This window comes from Dermacentor albipictus, chromosome 1, assembly GCF_038994185.2.
Source record: "Dermacentor albipictus isolate Rhodes 1998 colony chromosome 1, USDA_Dalb.pri_finalv2, whole genome shotgun sequence".
Lineage (NCBI taxonomy): Eukaryota > Metazoa > Arthropoda > Arachnida > Ixodida > Ixodidae > Dermacentor > Dermacentor albipictus.
In genome coordinates, this window is record NC_091821.1 from 46,128,708 (window position 1) to 46,149,200 (window position 20,493).

The 20,493-nt window shown below is 44.5% G+C and overlaps 1 protein-coding gene and 1 long non-coding RNA gene across 2 annotated transcripts in view; one reads left to right on the forward strand and one right to left on the reverse strand.

Annotated features, from left to right (window-relative positions):
- LOC139054894 (uncharacterized) overlaps positions 1 to 20,493 on the forward strand; it is a 119,716-nt gene that overhangs the window by 47,801 nt on the left and 51,422 nt on the right. The gene's annotated exons all lie outside the window — the stretch shown is intronic.
- On the reverse strand, positions 13,602 to 17,654 carry LOC135905307 (uncharacterized). Its single transcript, XM_065436330.2, has 5 exons — positions 17,500 to 17,654; positions 15,927 to 15,988; positions 15,465 to 15,554; positions 14,677 to 14,703; positions 13,602 to 13,756 (listed from the first exon to the last, which is right to left on the reverse strand). Exons 1-5 carry the CDS (start codon positions 17,576 to 17,578, stop codon positions 13,697 to 13,699), a joined length of 318 nt encoding a protein of 105 aa, XP_065292402.1. The 5' UTR covers positions 17,579 to 17,654; the 3' UTR covers positions 13,602 to 13,696.

Below are 20,493 nucleotides of genomic sequence, written 5' to 3' on the forward strand. Positions count from 1 at the left end.
GAAGAGGCTGACCGAATGGCTTGCCGGACGAAGGTACGGCAGTCGAGAAGTTTCCTGCCATTTTGATTATGTTTGTCAGCCGATCCGCCGCCATCTTCTTGGACAGCACACTGATCACCGAGTCTCAAGCACTAGGTAATTTTCTACACGTGTTCCTAGGCCCAGTCTACCTCGGTGCTTTATGACCGTGCTACGTGGTGGTGCAACAGCTGCAGCGACAGATACGGTGTGCTTTACGTGGGTGCTGTGCTTCGCGCGACGCTGCAAACACTCAGCCCTCGATCTTCAACTTTCCCTTGTTCCGTGCGCAGCGGGCCGCACTTTACTCAAACTACGGCTTGTAGGGGGCGACGACATTCTTTTTACCACTGGCCGTGCGTCTAGACATGACTAAGCCCTTCTATTGTTCTTGAAGGCTACGCTTTTAAACTCCCGGTTGCAGGCCAAACTTTCTGAGGTGTAATTTTGCGCGAATCTGTGATCCAACGACCTGGACGTTGAGTTCCCCATTGTATTGTATAATTTAGACAAGTGTCTCGTTGTCGAGTCCTGTAGACAGTTCTTCTTCTTCTTCTTCTTCTTCTTCTTCTTCTTCTTCTTCTTCTTCTTCTTATTATTATTATTATTATTATTATTATTATTATTATTATTATTATTATTATTATTATTATTGCCACTAAAAAGTCAATACAACACGAAAAGCCTGGTCTAAGACTCAGTTGGCTTGTAGGATGGTGCCTATGAATATGATACACTTGGCGAAAAACAATACATAAATTGATGAGACATGTAGAACAAAGAAAAAAATATGGATGACAAAAAATGGAAAAGAACGAGATAACATTTCCTTAGTCTACTTAAAACAAAGGAAATTGAAGAAGTAAATATTTTGATGCAAAGATATTCTGGAGGTTAATTTCACCATAGCTCCTTTAATAATTCCTTCAGGGTGCTTTTCGATGCCGCGTTAAACATTTCATCCGGTAACTTGTTAAAGATGTCTGGCACATAGGCACACCGTCTGGCCGCACCATACCTTGTGGCTGATCGAGGAACATAACAGACGTGTTTTCTAAGTTCCCTTGTGGTGGCACTTTTTTTGTTTGAGTGCGGAATTCCCAATATGTTTGACGGCAACTCTTTCCATAAGCAGTGATTGAAAATTCGGTAGGCCAAATTCGGTAGGTGGGATCGTTCCCCACCTGCGGCAAGTTGTTTTTTCATCCACTTTCATTTCCATTAATTTATCATTTCTTTATCTCATTTATTAAGCACAAGTAATTTCCCCCTATGTTGTCCTTGGTGTCAGTGTTTGTTGGCATCTTATGATATGACTAATTAAAAAAAATCGGGCCCTACGCTTAACCCCTTTCTTCTCGTCTGATACAACGTTAGGAAGGGAGCGGGAGATTTTAATTCGCGAGAGGCGGCAAACAGAATCTAGGGAGTGCAGACGTAGCATAGCAATGGCGTTCAGTATGAGATGAAGAACTTAAAGAGGCATTAAAGAGGAGATCGAGATCATTGACCTCAGCACTCCTACTAACCGGAAACTAGTCCACAGAATAACTAAGCAATACGTTCGGCTTTGCGAGTAAAAGGTCATAGTTTTCTTATTACAATCGTTGATGCTGTGACCATTATTTTTGCACCATTCTGCAAAGGACAACAGGTCAGACTGAAGAGTTAGACACTCATCAATAGTGTGAATATCATTAAAAGTACTGATGTCATCGGCATATTGAAATAAGGGTGACTTTCGGTAACGTAATAAACATCGTTTACAAATACCAAGAAAAGCAGTGGTACTAATACCTAGCCATTGAGGGACACCGCTAGTGGCCTTCTACACAAAAGATGACTGTTCATTGGCACCAACATGGTTGTACCGCTCCTGAAGATAACTGCGAAGGGGAACAACAAGTGAAGCATCAACACCATGAGGCGTCAGCTTTACGAGGCGCTTTGGACGGGCGACCACGTCAAAACCTTTGCTGAGGTCGCAATACACGGCATTCACTTGCCCCCCTCTGGAATACTGGCGCAGATATCTGTGTCATGAAGCTCGTAACATTGGTGACTGTTGGGCGACCAGAGATAAATCCGCGTTGGTTTAGAGTCAACAAACTCTTCACACTAGAAGCTATGTTGTGAATGGCAAGCTTACAGATCTTGGATCTAGCACTGACGAATAAAAGTGGCCTGTAGTACAAGACATCTGTTTTGGAACCAGAATTAAATAAAGGGAAAACACGAGCAGTTTCCCAAATGCGTGGAAAGGTGGAATGATTTAGACAGCGTGCACTTAAACATATAGGTACATACCGGCGCAAATATGTTGTCGTAACCTTTTAAAATGGCCGAGGGAATTCCATCTGGACCACAAGACAATGAGGGTTTCAAACGTCGCATGCATTCATAGACGAGCTTCTCATCGAACAACACTGTACTAGGCATTGTAACTGAAGCCTGCTGCTGACAAGTATTATCGTTGATATCAGAAATATTGTATATTGAAGAAAAATGAGCCGCAGAACAGTTAGAAACCACTGAGACTTCTCCACCATGCATTTGAGTCAGGCAGGCCAAAAGATTCTGCGCGCTTATTGGAGCGATTCCGGATATAGTTCACATGGTCAGCCGGCCGTTTAGAGGCGCTCTTTTCCAGGAACGTTATATGCGAATCGTGATCTCGCTTCTAGAGGCGTTTGTGAACAGCTATAATGTACGAAACTGCTGCCCCCAATCATTATCTTGTGAGTGTTTATCTTTTGCAATGCGCTCGATCTTCGTACTTTATTGCTTTTATCAATTCAAATGACAACCAATGAGAATACTTTGAGCACTTGAGTTCGCACTGGGAGATATATCTCCGCATGCCATTAAGAATAAGCTCCGTGATTTGGTGAGCCTGCTGTTCAGCATCCACTCTTGTAGTAATAACCAATCAATCATTTATTTGCCGTGCCGAGTAAGAACCCTAAGATCAGAGCGCTGGAGCACGCATATTTTAACAAGGGAAATATAAATAAAAAATGAACAATGAATAACAAGAATAATTCTGGAAAGAAAACTGAAATTAGATTTTTGAGTTTTACGCGTCAAAACCACGATCAGATTACGAGGCACGCCGTAGTGGGGGACTCCGGAAATTTGGACCACCTGAGGTTGTTTAACGTGCACCTAAATCTAAGAACACATGTGTTTTCGCATTTCGCCTCAAGGAAATTCGGCCACCATGGCCGAGATTCCATCCCGTGAGCTCGTGCTTAGCACCCCAGCACCAAAGCCCCTAAGCAACCACGGCGAGAAATTGTGAAAAGAAGCGTGTACCTATATACACCAAAGCGTGAGGTAAATAAAAAAAAAGAGAACGGCAGTTGAACAATGTTTGAAACTATGACACAACAACGCAAAGCTCTTTAAAGAACGATGGCAGTGAGTTATGAAAAAATTGACAGCCGTGCACAAGCTAGCGGAAGAAGACGACTATGCGCACGTCGCAAAGGAGAAGTTGAGAAGATTACGCTGTCGTTTGTGAAAGCCGATACTGCTGCAGCAGCACAAGTGTTTAGAACCGGAAGGAATCGCCAATGTCTACTGAAACTTTTGTTCATTCCTCGCCTGTGAGAATGCCGCAGCATTTTCCGAGGGTCGATTGCGCAACCTCGTGCTGCAGCCACTCAGACGCCACGGCACAAGCTCGGAGAAGTGGAAAGTAAAACACCCTTATCTTAAAGGGAAGCAGATAGCGGACAGCTCGGTTGCTGTGCTCGTGTCGCCCACTATCCTTGTCTTGCAGCCGCCACGGTGGCGTAATGGCTTCGCCATTGCGCTGCTAAGCCTGAGCTCGCGAGGTTGAATCCCGGCCACGGCGGCCGCATTTCGAATGGGGCGAAATGCCAAAACTGCCGTGCACTGCGCATTGGGTGTGCGCTAAAGAACTCCAGGTGGTCCAATTCAATCCGGAACTCCGGCGTTCCTCATAATAACACCGTGGTTTCGGCACATAAGGCCCCAGAATTTATATTTTTAATCCTTGTGCTGTGTTGGGCTGGCACTCTTTGCAATATTATCAGGCACCAACTAGCCCAGTTCTCGACTTTACTGAATCACCATTACATTGGCGCCGCAGACATTAAATAACGCGCATTATACCCACGGGCAGCTGCTCACATATTATGGAAGGGTTTCCCTCGCTTGTTCGCTAGTTGGTTACGCGACGTCTTGAGGCGCCGTAACGCAAGGTTGAGCCCGACGCAAGCTGCTGCCTGCATATTTATTCGTTGCCCGCCTTTTGTTGCGTTCGGTGATGCACGAACCGATTCGAGAGGTTGATTTTCCACACGTACCGCTTGCGATACATACGCAGGTTTCAAGTTCCTTGCCAAGGCTAAGCGATAAGCGCTTTCGTGTCGCTTCCCTGGCCAGAGGCTGCACTTTATGCGAACCATTAAAGACACGCAGACACGCGTGTCTGCGTGATTTCGCTTCCTTGACACGCTAACTCCATAGCAGGCTTAATTTCTTATGGGAATTCCATAAAACGTTTCTTCCGTAATATTATTACGCGCAAGCACACTCAAAGCGCAAATTGTGTGGAAAATTCGTCCAGCTATAGAAAAAAATCACATATTAGTAAATGCCTTTGTGGCTACGCAATGCCGTGATAACGCACTATTTCAAAACGTACGTAAGAATCCTAGAATGTCCAGTGAACGCTGCTACTTCCATTTCATTGACCCATACGACAGATCTCACTTTTGCCGCTATAGCCGCAGTTATCTCTGGCTAAAACTAGCCGATTCTTCGTGTACTTAAAAACAGGGAACTCGACTTTATTGATCGCTACCGCTCCTGAAATATTGTCTACTTTTAATCATCGTCCACTAGTTCAATTTCAAGCACGAGCACAGCAACAACAACGAACATCAACCACAAAAAAAGACTTTCTCTCGTTAGCTTCTTCGGTAACAAGGGTGACAAGGCACCAGCCAGCTAAGCATCCGATTATCTGGCACCGCAACTGCATTTTGACAACGCATCCAGCTCTTAATGAGACAGACTTTGGACGTTGGACCCCCATATAAATACTTATATATAATTAATTTGTGTAAACTGGCTTCCCGTGAACAATTTGAGGAGTCCTATAGGTCGCATTTGTCGGGGTCTCTTAATGTTCACATTCAGGACTAAACCACTGAATCGTGTACATTCCTCGCTCTGCGTGCCTTCGAGAGCCACAAATGGCTCCCTATCTTTCAGTCACAGCACTCCGTACTCTCCACCATGCACGGAAAAGTTCCCAAGCGTACATGCATGGTGAACTGTCGCAAAACAACCGCTCGATAACAAGCAAAATCTTAGAGTAGAGGAAGTTGGAGTTTATTTTTATCTTTATCGAAACGAGTGCTAAGGGAAACGGCTTCGCATGACGGAGTATCTTGCAAGTGGAACAAAGTCTGAACAATGCGCACGTTACCTCTTGCGCAGCAGGAGAAAGCCATAGCCACCATGGCGAGTGATTTAGTTCGGCCTCTTATATTCAGTATACGTGTTATGGGTATACATTTCCATAGTTTCCGGTAAACATAACTATATACCTTTATTGGTAGTTGAAGAGCATGTGCAATTGCGACGAACATGTCTCTGCAGAGATGTTAACCAGGAGTGCACCTAAGTTTAAATAAACAGCAGTCATAAATACCTCAAGCTCGTCGCCCGTTACCAAACCGAATCCTAAGAGGCAAATAAAGACAACAATATGAAAATGAAGAAAATGTATCGCCATAATAAATTTGAAACACGAATGCTGTCGTACGCAGTCATATCCCCCAAAGCTTTAAGCACAGACTTGTAATGGGGGTTCGTGTTATAATGTAGTTAAAGCAGTTACACTCCCTAGAATAAAAAAAAACGAGACAATGGCGTATAGCTCCGTTAATATGGAAAACTGTCTTTGTTTTTACCTTATGATATTCAATTGTAAATACTTTACTGCTTACGATTCACATACAGCAAAGAAATCTTGATAAGTAGCGTATATAACAACTATAAGGTACACGCATTCACAAGATCCATCGGCACATGAAACATGACATGTTCAGACGAAAAGTACAAGTGCATTGATAATGTTAGGCGCCTTCTGTCGCACCTTGCCCCAAGTTTCCGCCCGATCACTACCACACCTGCTGCGTACTTAAGCTGACGCCGTCTTTATCTCTATTGTTTTGTGACCAAGGAAGCTGTATGGGTTCCAAAACGTCGATTACATTTTTACTTAGTGAGCAGAAGCCTTTGCGTTTTTTTTTCTAATAAGATACCTTGCAACGCCTATTTTCGTCGAGCCTTTGACTATATGTATCTGAATAATGTTCATAAAGTTATGAAAAAGGCTCTGAAATGTCATGGCTTTACCAAGCACGTTGCCTACCCACCAACAAGTTGCAACCATTTCTGGCAGAACATGCTGCCACTATCTTCATTTATTTACCTCTACATTCATAAAATACCCGTGACCACACTCTGATCATGTTTTTACGCCGTATATCATGACGTCTCACACAAATATGATAGACTGTGTCTAAAAAGAGCAAGATTGCAAAGAGCTTCAAGCGACAGGCTAAATTTCGAGAGCCTAAAATAGCACTGATATCGCCGAAATAATGTCCAGGTCATGTGTTTCTTTAACTTCGACAACCGTGCATCAACTGCTCTAGTTATGACTGCATAAGCATTGACAGCCCCCCTCCCCCACACCCCCAAGTGCGTATTCATTTAATTCGCTTAAACTGCCCAGGACTATAATCCCCGTTCGAAATTTTAGTTATGTACTAAAAGTTGTAACATGCTGTCGGGAGGGCGCTATAACTCTAGAAAAATATTATCCAGATCCAACGCGTATGACGGAATCCATATAAAGTAAAGCTTCTGTCAAGCAGTGTGTATTAACTCCTATAGAACTAACGGCGATGCGTACAATTGTGTTTACTTTCATCGTATACAGCGGGAAACCTCACGCAATGTTTCCATTTATCCACGAAAAAGTCACACCCTTAACCCAGGCACGTACCCAGGGGGGGGGGGCCTGGGGTACGTGCCTATATATATACCAAAATAATCTCCAATAGAATAAGGTTAACACTGGATTTTGTCAACCAAGGGAATAGGCTGGCTTCAGGAAGAGATACTTTACAATGGATCACATCCATGTCATCAACCAGGTTATCGCGAAATCTGCAGAGTACAGTAAGCCTCTCCATGTGGCTTATATAGATTACGAAAAGGCATTTGATTCAGTAGAGATACCAGCAATCGTAGAGGCACTACGTAATCAAGGAGTACAGAACGCTTACGTAAAAAGCTTGGAAAATATTGCTACATGCGTGAGGTATTTGTTTGTTTGAACAAGGCGCGTAGGCGCCATCACTCCAGAAAAGAGCAGGAAGAACGAACTGGGCTCGCGCTGTGAATCTGATCGGTCTTCGCTGCTACCGTTGTTGTAAATATAATATGTAAATAGTTTCTCGTGTTACTGACTCGTCCTTCGCGTAAGAATATCTACAAAGGTTCTACAGCTACCTTAATTCTACACAAGAAAAGCAGGGAGATACCTTTAGAGAAAGGGGTCAAACGGGAGACACAATTTCTCCAAAGCTATTCACTGCGTGCTTAGAAGAATTCAAGCTATTAAACTGGGAAGGCTTAGGAGTAAAGATCGACGGCAAATATCTCAGAACAATGCAGACGAGTTACAACAAATGATTGGAGACCTTAACAGCGAAAGTTTAAGAGTGGGGTTGAATATTAATATGCAGAAAATGAAGATAATGATAAATAGCCGGGCAAAGGAACAAGAGATCAGGATCGCCAGTCGGCCACTAGAGACTGTGAAGGAGTACGTTTACCTAGGTCAAATAATCACAGGGAACGCTGATCATGAGGAGGAAATTCACAAAAGAATAAAAATAAGTTGGATCGCATACGGCAGACATTGCCAGCTCCTGACTGGAAGCTTACCATTATTATTGAAAAGTAAGGTGTGCATGCAATCAGTGCATTTTGCCAGTGCTGACATATGGGGCAGAGACTTGAGAGCAAGTTAAGGTCCGCGCAAAGAGCGATCGAACGAAGACTGCATGTTAAGAGAGAGAAAGAGCGGTTTGGATCAGAGAGCGAACGGGTATAGACGATATTCTAATTGACATCAAGAGGAAAAAATGTAGCTGGGCAGGTCATGTAATGCGCCGGTTAGATAACCGTTGGACCATTAGGGTTACAGAATAGGCACCAAGATAAGGAAGACGCATCGAGGGCGACAAAACACTAGGTGGAGCGATGAAATTAGGAAATTCGCGGGCGCTCGTTGGAATCGGTTGGCGCAGGACAGAGTTAAGTGGAGATCGTAGGGCGAGGCCTTCGTCCTGCAGTGGACGAAACAGGCTAATGATGATGATGATGATGATGATGATGATGATGATGATGATGATGATGGAGGTGGTGCCCCCCCCGAAAAAAAATCCTGGGTACGTGCCTGCCTTAACCTAACATATATTTTTTTTTTGTTTATGCACAACACCATTCTCAAGCTATGGCGAAATCAAAACGCAAAGTCAAGCCCTGTGTGAGAAGCCAGGGATGTCATGAGGACGAAGACGATGTGCGATGCTTGTCGAGGAAAGAATGGTGATGACAGGTGTATGCACAGAGAAATAGGGCCATATCTTGCAGAATTTTAGAATTGTGTACCTCTTGTGTCAGAGGGGCACATGCCCGTTCGCGAGGATGGGACGAGGTGGGTGCGCACCCAGTGGCACATGGCGAATGGCTAAATCAACGAAAATCCAGTAAATCAAAGAATCCATCATATATAACGCTCTGTTTCGCTAAGAAAACGGTGTGCTTTAAAATACAAATGAGCCAGCATGATATTGCTCAGAATTCATCTAAAAGCTTATTTCTTTAATTCGTACAGCAATGGTGTGCGTACTCGCACTACTTGGTGAGTCAGCCTGAACATTCTTTTTTTATATCGGGTGCTTCACGAAATGCGCTCGAAATTCCCTAAAAATAAGAAAGATAAGGTAAATAAACGATTTTCTCTAAATTGTCTTTACCAGAGTCATGTATTTGAAAATCACTCGATGTAGTAAATAAGTAAACAAGTAATTATCTAAATTAGACGAATTAACGTTTTAACAAAAGAGCCATGCGAATAATCCCAACGGGAGATTTGAAGCGTCCGTTCCGAGGCGCTCGCAACCGTTTACAGAAATGCAAAAAGCTGGCACTGCTAATTTTTACAGCGTAATGTATTGCGGCCAATTTCACACACAAAAGCGAAACTGAACCGTCGAAGAGAGCAACTGTGGCGCCCATAGTAGACGCCCACGAGTGACGTGACTGCTTGCGTCACATCATCGGGCGACCATGAATCGAGCGTGATGGCGGCTTGATAACGACTCTCGCTTGGCACTCACCCAGCTCTGAGGTACAATCACGTCAGTTACCTGTGCTGGAAGCCATCCTATAGAGGCTTTTGTCAATAAATGGCTTGTCACGTTGCGCAAAAGGCTCGCCACCCCCGCCCACAGCATGGCGGGGACACCAAGTTGCTGACCCTGTCACGCCGCACCAACACAAACTGTTCAGAAACATGTTGTCACCTGGGATTAAGCGCCAGCATGTTTGCCGTTGGTTGAGAAACATTTTTGTCACGCCAGAACATTGCGTTCACGGACACTTCGCCACCTTGCTGCTAATACCTGCTTTAGCCGGCGCGCCTTTCATGGTTAATGTCACGTGCTCAGGCCGAGTGAACATTTTTATGCTTCGCATTGCTGCAGGTGCTCCATTTATGTACCGACTGTCGGCGTAATGGCACTTTAACCCAACCCCTTATGTTGAAGGGATACCGATGTTTCGCAACCCACTTGGTTCCTTATTGAGGGGTGACCAAAATGACAACAATCGAAAAATGTTGCTACAATAAATATGCGGTGATCGTTCTATTGATAACCGCACTGAAACCAAGATTTCGATAAGATGTGCTAAGGACTAAAGCGTACCATATCTTTGATGGTACGCTTTGACAAAAAGTAAAAGAAGAGTTTCACCCAGGAATTTAACATATGTCCCCTTGAAGGATAAGCAACGGTAAAACTCAGTCGTCTCTATACTGTTCCTCCTCATGCCAAGAAATTATACAATGGCTGCGCTTCCAAAGAATATAATTTGCGCGGCTTCCTTCAAGATTATAAGCACATTGCAAATACTTCTTTTTGGTGAAACGGAACAAACATTCGTTCATGATCTACGCCATGCGTTTGTCTCCCTAACAATCATGTTTCAACATCGTGTATCCAAGTCAGGAAACTTCTACTTCTTTGGCCATACCTGGCCCTTCCGTCATTAAACATCAAACATTCATTCAACTTCTAGTTCTGAGTCAAACACTGAATACTTATGAAATATGCACGCGAAGGTTGTTTTGTACACGTTACCTAGCACGAAAAACCGCAAGCAGGAAATGTTTCCCAACGTTGTAATGCACACAATTGATAGAGCAGCTCAAATACACGTGATAATAGACTGCAGTGTTTTTACGTCATTTACACAAAAGAGAAACCATGTTAAATCATCACTCATATGTGTTTACAAGTCAGAAAGCCTCCAATTCTGGGTGAAACACTAAAGATTTATTTAATATGCAAGAGAAGCTTTGTTTCTGTGTGTTGTAGCATACAAAACACAAGCAAGATACATTTTCCAACGTTTTCAAGCACACGAGTTACAGAGTAACTCAAATGCACGTGACAATAATGTCTTGCGGTGTTTTCGAGTAGTTTATACGACAGTATCGCGCTGAAACAGCCCCCTGTAAAAAGAAAACAGATGCGTGACTAGTACAGCCTACTACAGGTGGTAACCGATGTCATAGACGCCTGAACCGAGAGTAGACTTCTAGGAAACATGTCTTCTCAAATGGCATTCGTCGCCTTTAGAACAGTTACGCGGACGTTATTTCAGTATAAATAAGGTCGAGGCATTCAATGCTGGAAGGAGCCACTGTGCCCTACTCCAAGGCAAGAAAAATGATAACTACAGCGGAGTAGTGGGAGACGCTACTGCTAAGCTCGGACGCCGATACTCAGTCCCGGTCTGTCAAGATGGCCGAGGCGGGCGCCAAGGAGCAGGAGCTTCTGGTCAACCTTCGCCACCCCTTATCCCATCCTGAAGAATCAATAAAGCCTCTCTCTCTCTCTCTCTCTCCCCACATTTGGCCTTCTTTGTCACTATATAATTCTTATACAACTTAGAGTGCTTCCAAAGCAGCATCATGTTGCAAGGCCATCGACATAAAGGAACCTAGTGCAGAATAAATTGCAACTGAGCGCAAGCAGGCATTACGTGAGCAGGCATTTTCTTCGATGACTTCATATTAAAAGGCACGCGTAAAACGCACCGGCATGTTAGAGACGATAAGGGCAGCACAAACAGTGTGTGCGTGTGTGTGTGTGTGTGTGTGTGTGTGTGTGTGTGTGTGTGTGTGTGTGTGTGTGTGTGTGTGTGTGTGTGTGTGTGTGTGTGTGGGTGGGTGGGTGTGTTTGTTTGTGTGTGTGTGTGTGTGTGTGTGTGTGTGTGTGTGTGTGTGTGTGTGTGGGTGTGGGTGTGTGTGTGTGTGTGTGTGTCTTTTATGTGCTCTGGTGCGTGCGTAGTGCTTGAATTTCCTTAATCCTTCTTTTCCCTTTTGCAGTTATCTCTGCCCTTACACGCCCTCTCGACCCCCGGTGCACAGGATAGGTACATACTACATCTTCATGGATAGTTCTTGGTTGAGTTGTGCTGCATTTTACACAGAAAAACGAAATAAAGAGACTACAGAGATGGAGGTACGAAAGGGCAAACTAAGAACTGTTTCATTCATTGCAAGAGCGTGTTCTGATATGGCGATATACTCATCCATGTTCAGGTACTTTTGCTTTTCCAGCTAATACGTAGCAAAGGCAGCACAGGACCACTTAAATAAATTATGGTGTTTTGCATCCCGAAACCACGATCTGATTATGAGGGGACTCTGGAGATTTGGACCACCTGAGATTCTCTAACGTACACCTAAATTAATGTACATGGGTGTATTCGTGTTTCGCCCCTACCAAAATGCGGCCACCGTGGCCGGGATACGATCCCGTGACCTTGTGCTCAGCGCCATCTGTTGCGCTGCTGAGAGTACGTCTCCATGCCTTTCCTTCTTTTCTTTCCTTTTGCAATGCTAGACTGTACGACAGTAAATTCACGTTGTTTTCTTGCACGTGTTACTTAAGTAGTGTCTTTGAAACGTTCCAATTAAAAAAATTGTGCGTGCTAAGATTTGTTGTCACTGCCTTGAGGCATTGCTTCGGACACCAGGATGACGCTTTCCACCAGAAATGGATCGAAACCTTTGTTATAAACGCAGCTGAAATATAATGTTGCGCCAGTGTGGCGGTTTCGCTTTAGGCGACACAGTTCCGTGTCGGCCGTGTCGGTGGAGCTTCGGCGGGAACGTCCTTGGTTAACCTCCCTACCTTTCCATTTTCGTTTCTCTCTGTCTCTCTCTCTGTAAGATTTGATGTGCTGCCAGATCTTAGTCGCCTTACATTACGAATGCTTGCTTGTTTTCTTGCTCGAGAGATGGGCCCCCACAAGTTTTCACAACGGCGCACGGGGCATATTTGTTTACAAGTGCGGCCGCTCGTCGCGTGCCTTGAATACAAGGGAAACCATGCAGCGCTGACCTGAAATATAGACGAAATTCTTCAAAACGTACAGATTTGCGAATGCAGTCAGCGTCGCATCACAGACAGACGAGCTGATATGAGCGGCCAGACTTCGCAAACACCTTTCTTCTCGTTTTCCTTGCCTTGTCACCGCTTCCCACTTATTGTGAACGGACTGCACGAAGGCAAGAGCGGTCGATTTCAAATCGCTGTGACCAGAACTGAAGTACACTGAAGGATCAAGGTAAAAGGGCGTGGCACGTATCACGCATGAGGCGTGCTAACCCACAACTCATCACTCCCCAGTAGAACTGTTCCCCCATCCCATACCCTTCACCCCAATCCCATGCCCTTGTATGCCCTGAGGCATTTATCCTCGCATTAAAAAAAAAAGTACACTGAAATATGCAGGTGTAAAATCAGCGCCGTATCGGCCTAGCGTGACCGTTAGTTGAGACGCGCAGAGTGGGTACACGTGCACAGACACCTCGGCTGCAGGTGTAGTCTATCCGCTCGACAAGATCAACGCCGGCATTAGCTCGGCTGGCGAGGGCAGACGTTCGTGCATTTCAACTTCGCAAGCATGTTTCCATCCATTTCGAGCGCAATTGAGTATATATAAAAGCTCAGCTCTTGCGGCAATAACGTTGTCGGTGCGTGGTGCTTTCGCTCCAGCTGCGGCCGATTTCACGGAGTCTGGCCGAACCCCACTCGGCAGGCTGATTTTCTCTGCGTTGGCGCCACGAAAGCCTGTCAAATTGCGACAACTCGTTGTAGTCAGCCGTGTTGGGTCGGCTTAGTGAGATCGGGCCTTGAGTGACGAAGAATTCTCACAAATTCGATTTGCTTCAGCCTTTATTTTGGCGCACAGTATACCGATCTAAAAAAAAGCAATGACTCTTTTTTCTGAACGGTGCTCCGCATGGCCTCATTGTAGGCTAACGAGAGGCAGGCTTGCAGTGGTTGTAGGCTGTTTTAATAGCGGCCGCCACGTGCTCCTGGAGAAAAAAAAAGGGAGAACGCAATCAATGAAACATTGAACTCACTTTCACCAGTTCCTTCGGCATTTTTGTGTATATGAATTTTTTTTCACATACTTTACTACTCCGTGTTCCGTTACAGTGGCCAGCAGTTACTGGCTTTCGGGCATTTAATGTGGAACAGCGCGCGCTAAAATGTTGTCGGTGATATTCCTTCTTTTATTTTCTAAATGAAAATAAAAGAGAAGGCCATCTAGTCACCTTAGAATCGTGTCAGTTACTTCCTTTCAGATGACATGCTTAAATATATGAATTACCCTAATGCAATATAACAAGAACATTTACGTGTCCAGAATATCAAGCACGAAAAGAGCTAAGAAGAGTAAAGGAGGTGCTGATGTATGCCGAGATGTACAAGCGCATGTAGTAGATGTAAAGGCGAGGAGAACACGCTGCATCTGCACACTGCATACCAAACAACTGAAGCGCGAAGCGACATTGAGGTTGTTATGTACGGTTGACATGAGGAGGCGCGCAAATGTGAGAAATAGTGAGTGCTGCTCGCACACTCAGAAATACCTTTTATTAACACAACAACAACAACAATAACAACAATTATTATTATTATTATTATTATTATTATTATTATTATTATTATTATTATTATTATTATTATTATTATTATTATTATTATCATTATTATTATTATTATTATTATTATTATTATTATTATTATTATTATTATTATTATTATTATTATTATTATTATTATTATTATTATTATTATTTGTGAGCATCATAACCAACATGTTACACAATAACTTAGTGACCGAAACGTATGCCCAGCACCTGCACTTGAACAAGCCGAAATGAATATCTCAGTAAAAAAAATGAAATAAGGAAACGAAAAACATCGATGATAAGGAATCCCTACTCACCGAGAACACTGTCGAAATCAGCGAGGCCTGCATGAAAAAAAAAGAAAGACAGTTTAATAAGTTGTAATGATGGTATTTGACGTCGTTTAGGGTGCATTCTAAGTCGTTATTTCTTAACTGCAGTTAAAAAATATATGCTGGGTAATTAGAGGAAATGTGATGTGGCTAAATTTTAGGCGATACGAAAACCCGCAGGATAAAAACTTTCAAACGCCATAGGAACTAAAGCTCGTATTCCTGCTGAACTCTTCACTACTATGCTCTCTCGGAATTGTGTACACAATTAAAGCAAAGTTCCCCTCTGCCTAGATTTAGCCTGACTTCGTGTATCAGGAGTACCATTTGTGCCCAACCTGGCAGGAGAGCGTACGTTAGAAATGTTAAAACAGCAAATAACAGTGCCGAACTTCTTTTTTACAAGTCACTCATGTCGTCCCATCGTATTTCCCCAGGTTTCCAGTAACGGTAACCGTAGAAAACAAAGAAGAAAGACAGAAAATAAACGAAATGCAAAGCCAATTTTGTAATCACAGGAGTAAAAGAGGCGTGCGGGCGCGGACAGATAACGAGCGTGCGATTACAAACAACTACAGCCGCCAGTGCAACCTTAACTTGCTTCCCCCCCCCCTTGTAGCTGAAATAACGTGCTCCCTTTGCAAAGGTAAAGTAAATCCAGCTGAAACAACATTTATTTCTCTGCTAAGAAAGCCAGAGTGGTTTTCATACATGAATATAAGTCATACAAACAATAAATTCTATACCCCATAGTATTATGAACGTGCACTTACAAAGTCCACATCAGTTTCGCATTTCGCCTTAATAATCTCGGCCACGTTGTCTCCCTTCTCGCCAAGGACCTCCAGTGCCTTGGTTTTCACCTGCGCGAAAAGTCCTGGTTTAGAAAAAACACTGCGCAAGCAGCAAACCGAAAGACTGCTGGAGCATCTGCCTTAAGTAATAAAAGAATTTTATTGATTCAGTGAGTGAGTGAGTGAGTGAGTGAGTGAGTGAGTGAGTGAGTGAGTGAGTGAGTGAGTGAGTGAGTGAGTGAGTGAGTGAGTGAGTGAGTGAGTGTGAGTGAGTGAGTGTGAGTGAGTGAGTGAGTGAGTGAGTGAGTGAGTGAGTGAGTGAGTGAGTGAGTGAGTGAGTGAGTGAGTGAGTGAGTGAGTGAGTGAGTGAGTGAGTGAGTGAGTGAGTGAGTGAGTGAGTGAGTGAGTGAGTGAGTGAGTGAGTGAGTGAGTGAGTAGGACCTCAGGAGGCGCGTGCTCTGCCATGCAGCGGAGAACTCCCTTGATATCGCCATGGCTCAGTCCTGCAAAAGAAAAACAAATGAGAGACTTTTCGGGCGCGTTTTTGGAATTGCATTTCTCTGTGTATGAGTATTCATGCAACCAAATATGTCATGATGGGAGCACACGACCTAGAAAAGCAAGAGTGCAATGCTAAAAAATTGCATTCAATTTCGCTTTTAATAAAGAGGCAATTCATAAGCGATTCGTGAGTTTCCTTTCCTCCCAAAAGGTCACTGAAATGGTCACGTTCTGGATGTGAACGCAGTGTACGAGCAACATAGAACACGCACCATCTTATACGCCGCGTAACTGACACCCTTGCATCAGTGCTCAACGAGAGATTAGCGTGCATGTTTGCATGCACGCGAATGTTTGGGGTTCAGCATCAAGCGGGCCACTTCCGCTTGAGAGTGCTACAAGCGTGAATAACTTTGAATGCTCCCACGAATACCGGCATGTTTATTAGCCGAAAGTCTATTTAGCAAGTTTTATTTATTGAAACAGCTGTTGGAAGTTATTGCATAATAGGCTGACGCCAACTGCCCAAATGTCCCATCAAAAAAAAAAAAAATCCACCTGTGCGGCACTCTTTCTATGAGTGTCTTAAAAGTATTCGCCGAAAAGATGGTATAAGCAATTATGCCTGCCACACGAATTTAGATGACCAAATGAATTCAAGTGCTCTTAGGTCATAAAAATCCCCGCTATCCATAGGTGCTTTTTCTGTTACTACATTCTAGCACAAAAGTATTTTCACAGTGCGTGCGAGCCGACGTAACGCCATCAAGTCCTGCAGTCGACAGACGCAACGCAGCCTGTTGACTGCAGCGACAAAGGAGAGGCGGCAAAATAAAAAAAACTAAATAGGGAGAAAAACAAATACTAAATACGCGTTTACACAGTTCCTATGAGGAAAAAAAACTACAAAAATGGGGTTTGACGAGACAAAATGGCAGCAATAGGAAGATAGGGCTATACTTGGTCTCCTTTCTTCGAGTTGCTAAACCTACTCGTTTATCAGTCCCTTCCCAAAAGCTTTACCCTTCTTACGCGGCCAATGGCGAACTCCCTTCAAGTAAGAAAGCACATTTGCCAAAGCAGCTTTACCAGGTTGGAAGTTGTGGCCGTTCCCATGGTCTGCAACGAGCGTTCAGCGGGTTCCGTCAGATGCGCATTAAGATGTTGTTCGGTCCGATACGCTACGAAACTATATTTGCACAAACAAGGCTTGGAGCCTTGTGGAGCCTCGCTTGTGCAGACCTTGACTGCAGGCAAAGAACCCTAGGCTAAGGCATCCCTTGTTCGTCCACTATCGGCCAAGTCAAGTCACCGGGCCACACCAAGTCAATCTTGGTGTGGCCCGTTTGGCGTCTGTAGTTGTATCACACGGGCAGGAATGCGCACAGATTTTTGACCACCCGTGCACATTTAACAGCAGCTTATAGCATAAGAAACACCGAGAGTCTTATACGCGTAACATTGCGCTATAGTCATCAAGTGCTAAGAATGGTAATGATATCGATTGTCTTACCGCACAATTCCCGGCCCCCGGCCGCCTCAGCTAGGAAAGCACCGACGAGGACGAGACCGCAGACGAGCAGCACCTTCATTTCGGATGAGTTAAGGTTCTTCCTGCGAGAACACTGAGAGAACTCGAATGAACTAGGTAGAACGAGTTGGATAAAGAAAGCGGTGGTCAAGTGCAGTTATATATGCGTGCGTCCTCTTCCCTGTGTCCTTGATCAACGCGTGAAGCGTTATCATTCAAGCTAACCGCGAAGCTTCCGAGGGTTTCCCTCTTCGTGTCGCGTATCTAAATTTGCTACCCGCGCCGCGCTGACGCACCATTCTTACCCATCTGAAATAAACAATGATAGGTGAAATTATGCGAAACGTACAGGCGCTTTCTTTTGAAACGAAAAGGAGATTGAGTAACAGGAAACTCTAATGGGGGGGGGGGGGGGGGGGGGCTGTGAGGTTTGTTATAGGCATCGCGTCTTTCGATCAACACTTTTTGGAACTTTTTGTTCTTTCCTTTTCTTTGCATGTGCGTGCGTCTGTCTCTTTATCAGACTTTAACACGCGAATCTGCCCCGTGGCCTCCAGTTCGAAGAGACGCACTTGGTGACTGGACAGAGCGTATCGCAAACATCCTTCCTCTCACTCGCGATTCTCGGAAGGAATGGCTTCGTGCCGACACACTTTGCGTATCACGTGCACTCGTATACGTAAATGCCTCTTTCTGGCACTTCATCGGGACCCCTTCTCTATAAAGCTCGCTCACTGTAGGCGATACCTGGACTTGCTACAGAGTCGTGTTTTTTTTTCCCCCCCCTTTCTTTAAAAACTGCTTCTCGGAATCTTTTTGTTTGTTTTGTGTTACTGATATTGCGCAACGCTAGCCTCGTGTGAGAAAACGCAACTGCAATATACCATTAGAACTGGCGATACATGATGACAATGCAGACTATGATATTTGACACCTTGTGTTCTTGGGCCTTTAAGTCATTTTCCTTTGGCCGCCGCGTGAAGTGCTTCGAGCTGAATGTCGAACCTTCATTTTCATCGGCTCCAAAATGATGCACTGGCGCACGTTGCCGATGTCTCTGCGAATGCGTGTGGTGCAAATTTTCGATATCGGGGAACAAGTTACGCATGTGCTCAGCCGTCTCTCTTTCAGTTGGTGTTATGGAGGCTCCGTACATCAAGAAACCCTGCTACGTGCTTGCCTGAATACAAGTTGAGGTAGCGGCTTCAATCGCAACCGCTGCGACCTCATTCCAATGGAGGTGGAACGCAAGAACTCTCGTGTATACCACGCTTTCGGTGCACGTCAAAGAACCCCGGATGGTCAAAATTAATCCAGAGCCCTTCAGCGCGGCGCGCCTCATAACAAACAATGCAGTTGTTGGACGTTAAACCTAGCAATGTTTTAAAGTTTTAATGCACGCTCATGCGCACGGGAAGTGGGGGTAGAAAGTCCGCAAGATTTTTAGTGTGGTGGCCGAGCAACAGTAAGAGTTGGTGTTTTAGGTGTGGGGACACTTTGCTGACAAAAAAGAAATGTTATGTTAGTAGATAAAATTACGGTGCTGCTGTCCTTTGTCAGCAACACCCCTTTAATGCTTGTGGAGAGGTTTATTGGAGTGGTCGAGCTACAGCCACAAACACAGCGGCCGCAACGATGGCTCAGATGGGCGGGCGAACTGGCCGCGCGATACGCGATCGTGACGGCGCTTTCTAGCCTACGGCTCTTCTTTCTTACAATCGCCCTCAGGCTAAAAAAGGAGCCATACTGGCGACCTACGGCGACGACGAAGCGATGGGCTCATAATGAGGCATGAGTGTGCCTACACGAACAATTTCACGTTCCTGGCGACGGTGGTCACTTGGGGGTGGCTCGACGATGTAGTTGACGGGTAAGGTTTAGGCAAGGACGCGATAAGGACCATCAAATTTTGAAACTAATTTAGAGGAGAGGCCAGGACTCGTGAATGGGACCCAGAGCCATACGAGGGATAGAGGCGGTGAGGTGTGAGCAAGTTGGCCGTCGTCACGTCGAAGCTTTTGGTGCGATTGTTCTGCGGTACTGAGTGAGCTGGCGTGCTGCCGACATTCGTCGGCATGCTTAGCGGCGGTAGTAACCGGACTGCGCTCTGAAGCGTCTGGATGACATGGAAAAATTGTGTCGATGGTACAAGAAGGTCCACTGAGTCATCGTTGCTTCCGCTGTGTTGCTTCCGTTGCTTCCGCTCCAATAAACCTTGCCACATTTGGTGTAGGTGCTGGGTACGCCCTGAAACCTGGATCTTTCTAGTGTCGTTCTTCTTCCTTAATCGGTAATGATCCATTAAAATATTGAAAAAAAACAAATTTGTCATTTTTTGGCAGTGTCTTTCTTTTAAAAAATGCCACATTTGCCCCTCGCGCAAGCATTCATACCTTTGAAACCAATTGCTCTATCCCATAATTCTTTGGAGATGTCGCTGAGCAAGAAACAAAAAAAAATATCACAGTTCCACCATAAGGGCGAAGCATCGAATGCGACAGCAACATGTTAGAATACTGCGCGGAGTGTAGTTGCTCGTAGTTAATACTCGTAATAATACTCGTAGTTGTAGTGGCAGTATGAATTGAAGTAAACGTAAGCTAAGTAAAAACGAGCCGTTGTGCTAGGGGTCCTCTGTTTAAATCCTGCCATCGGACAATTTACGTTTATTAATTAAAACCAACGTCCTTTTTAGTGACTTTACCACCACTTTTACGTATCCGGTACGTTTCAAGTTTTTTTCTTGAGCCCATTTCAAACCCTTTTCTTGGGAGGAAGTGTGCAGCCGCGCCAATAAAATTACATCTTTCTTAGGTTTGAGTTCAGTTATCACTCCGCACTTTTGAAATGTAAGTCCTAAAAGATTTAAGATAAAAGATATGCGCTTTCGGTGTTTTGTTTCATGACATTTGTTTGTGGGCCAGCATTCTCAAAATTATGAGGAACATTTCTGTAAAAAACTTAAGACATGGTAAG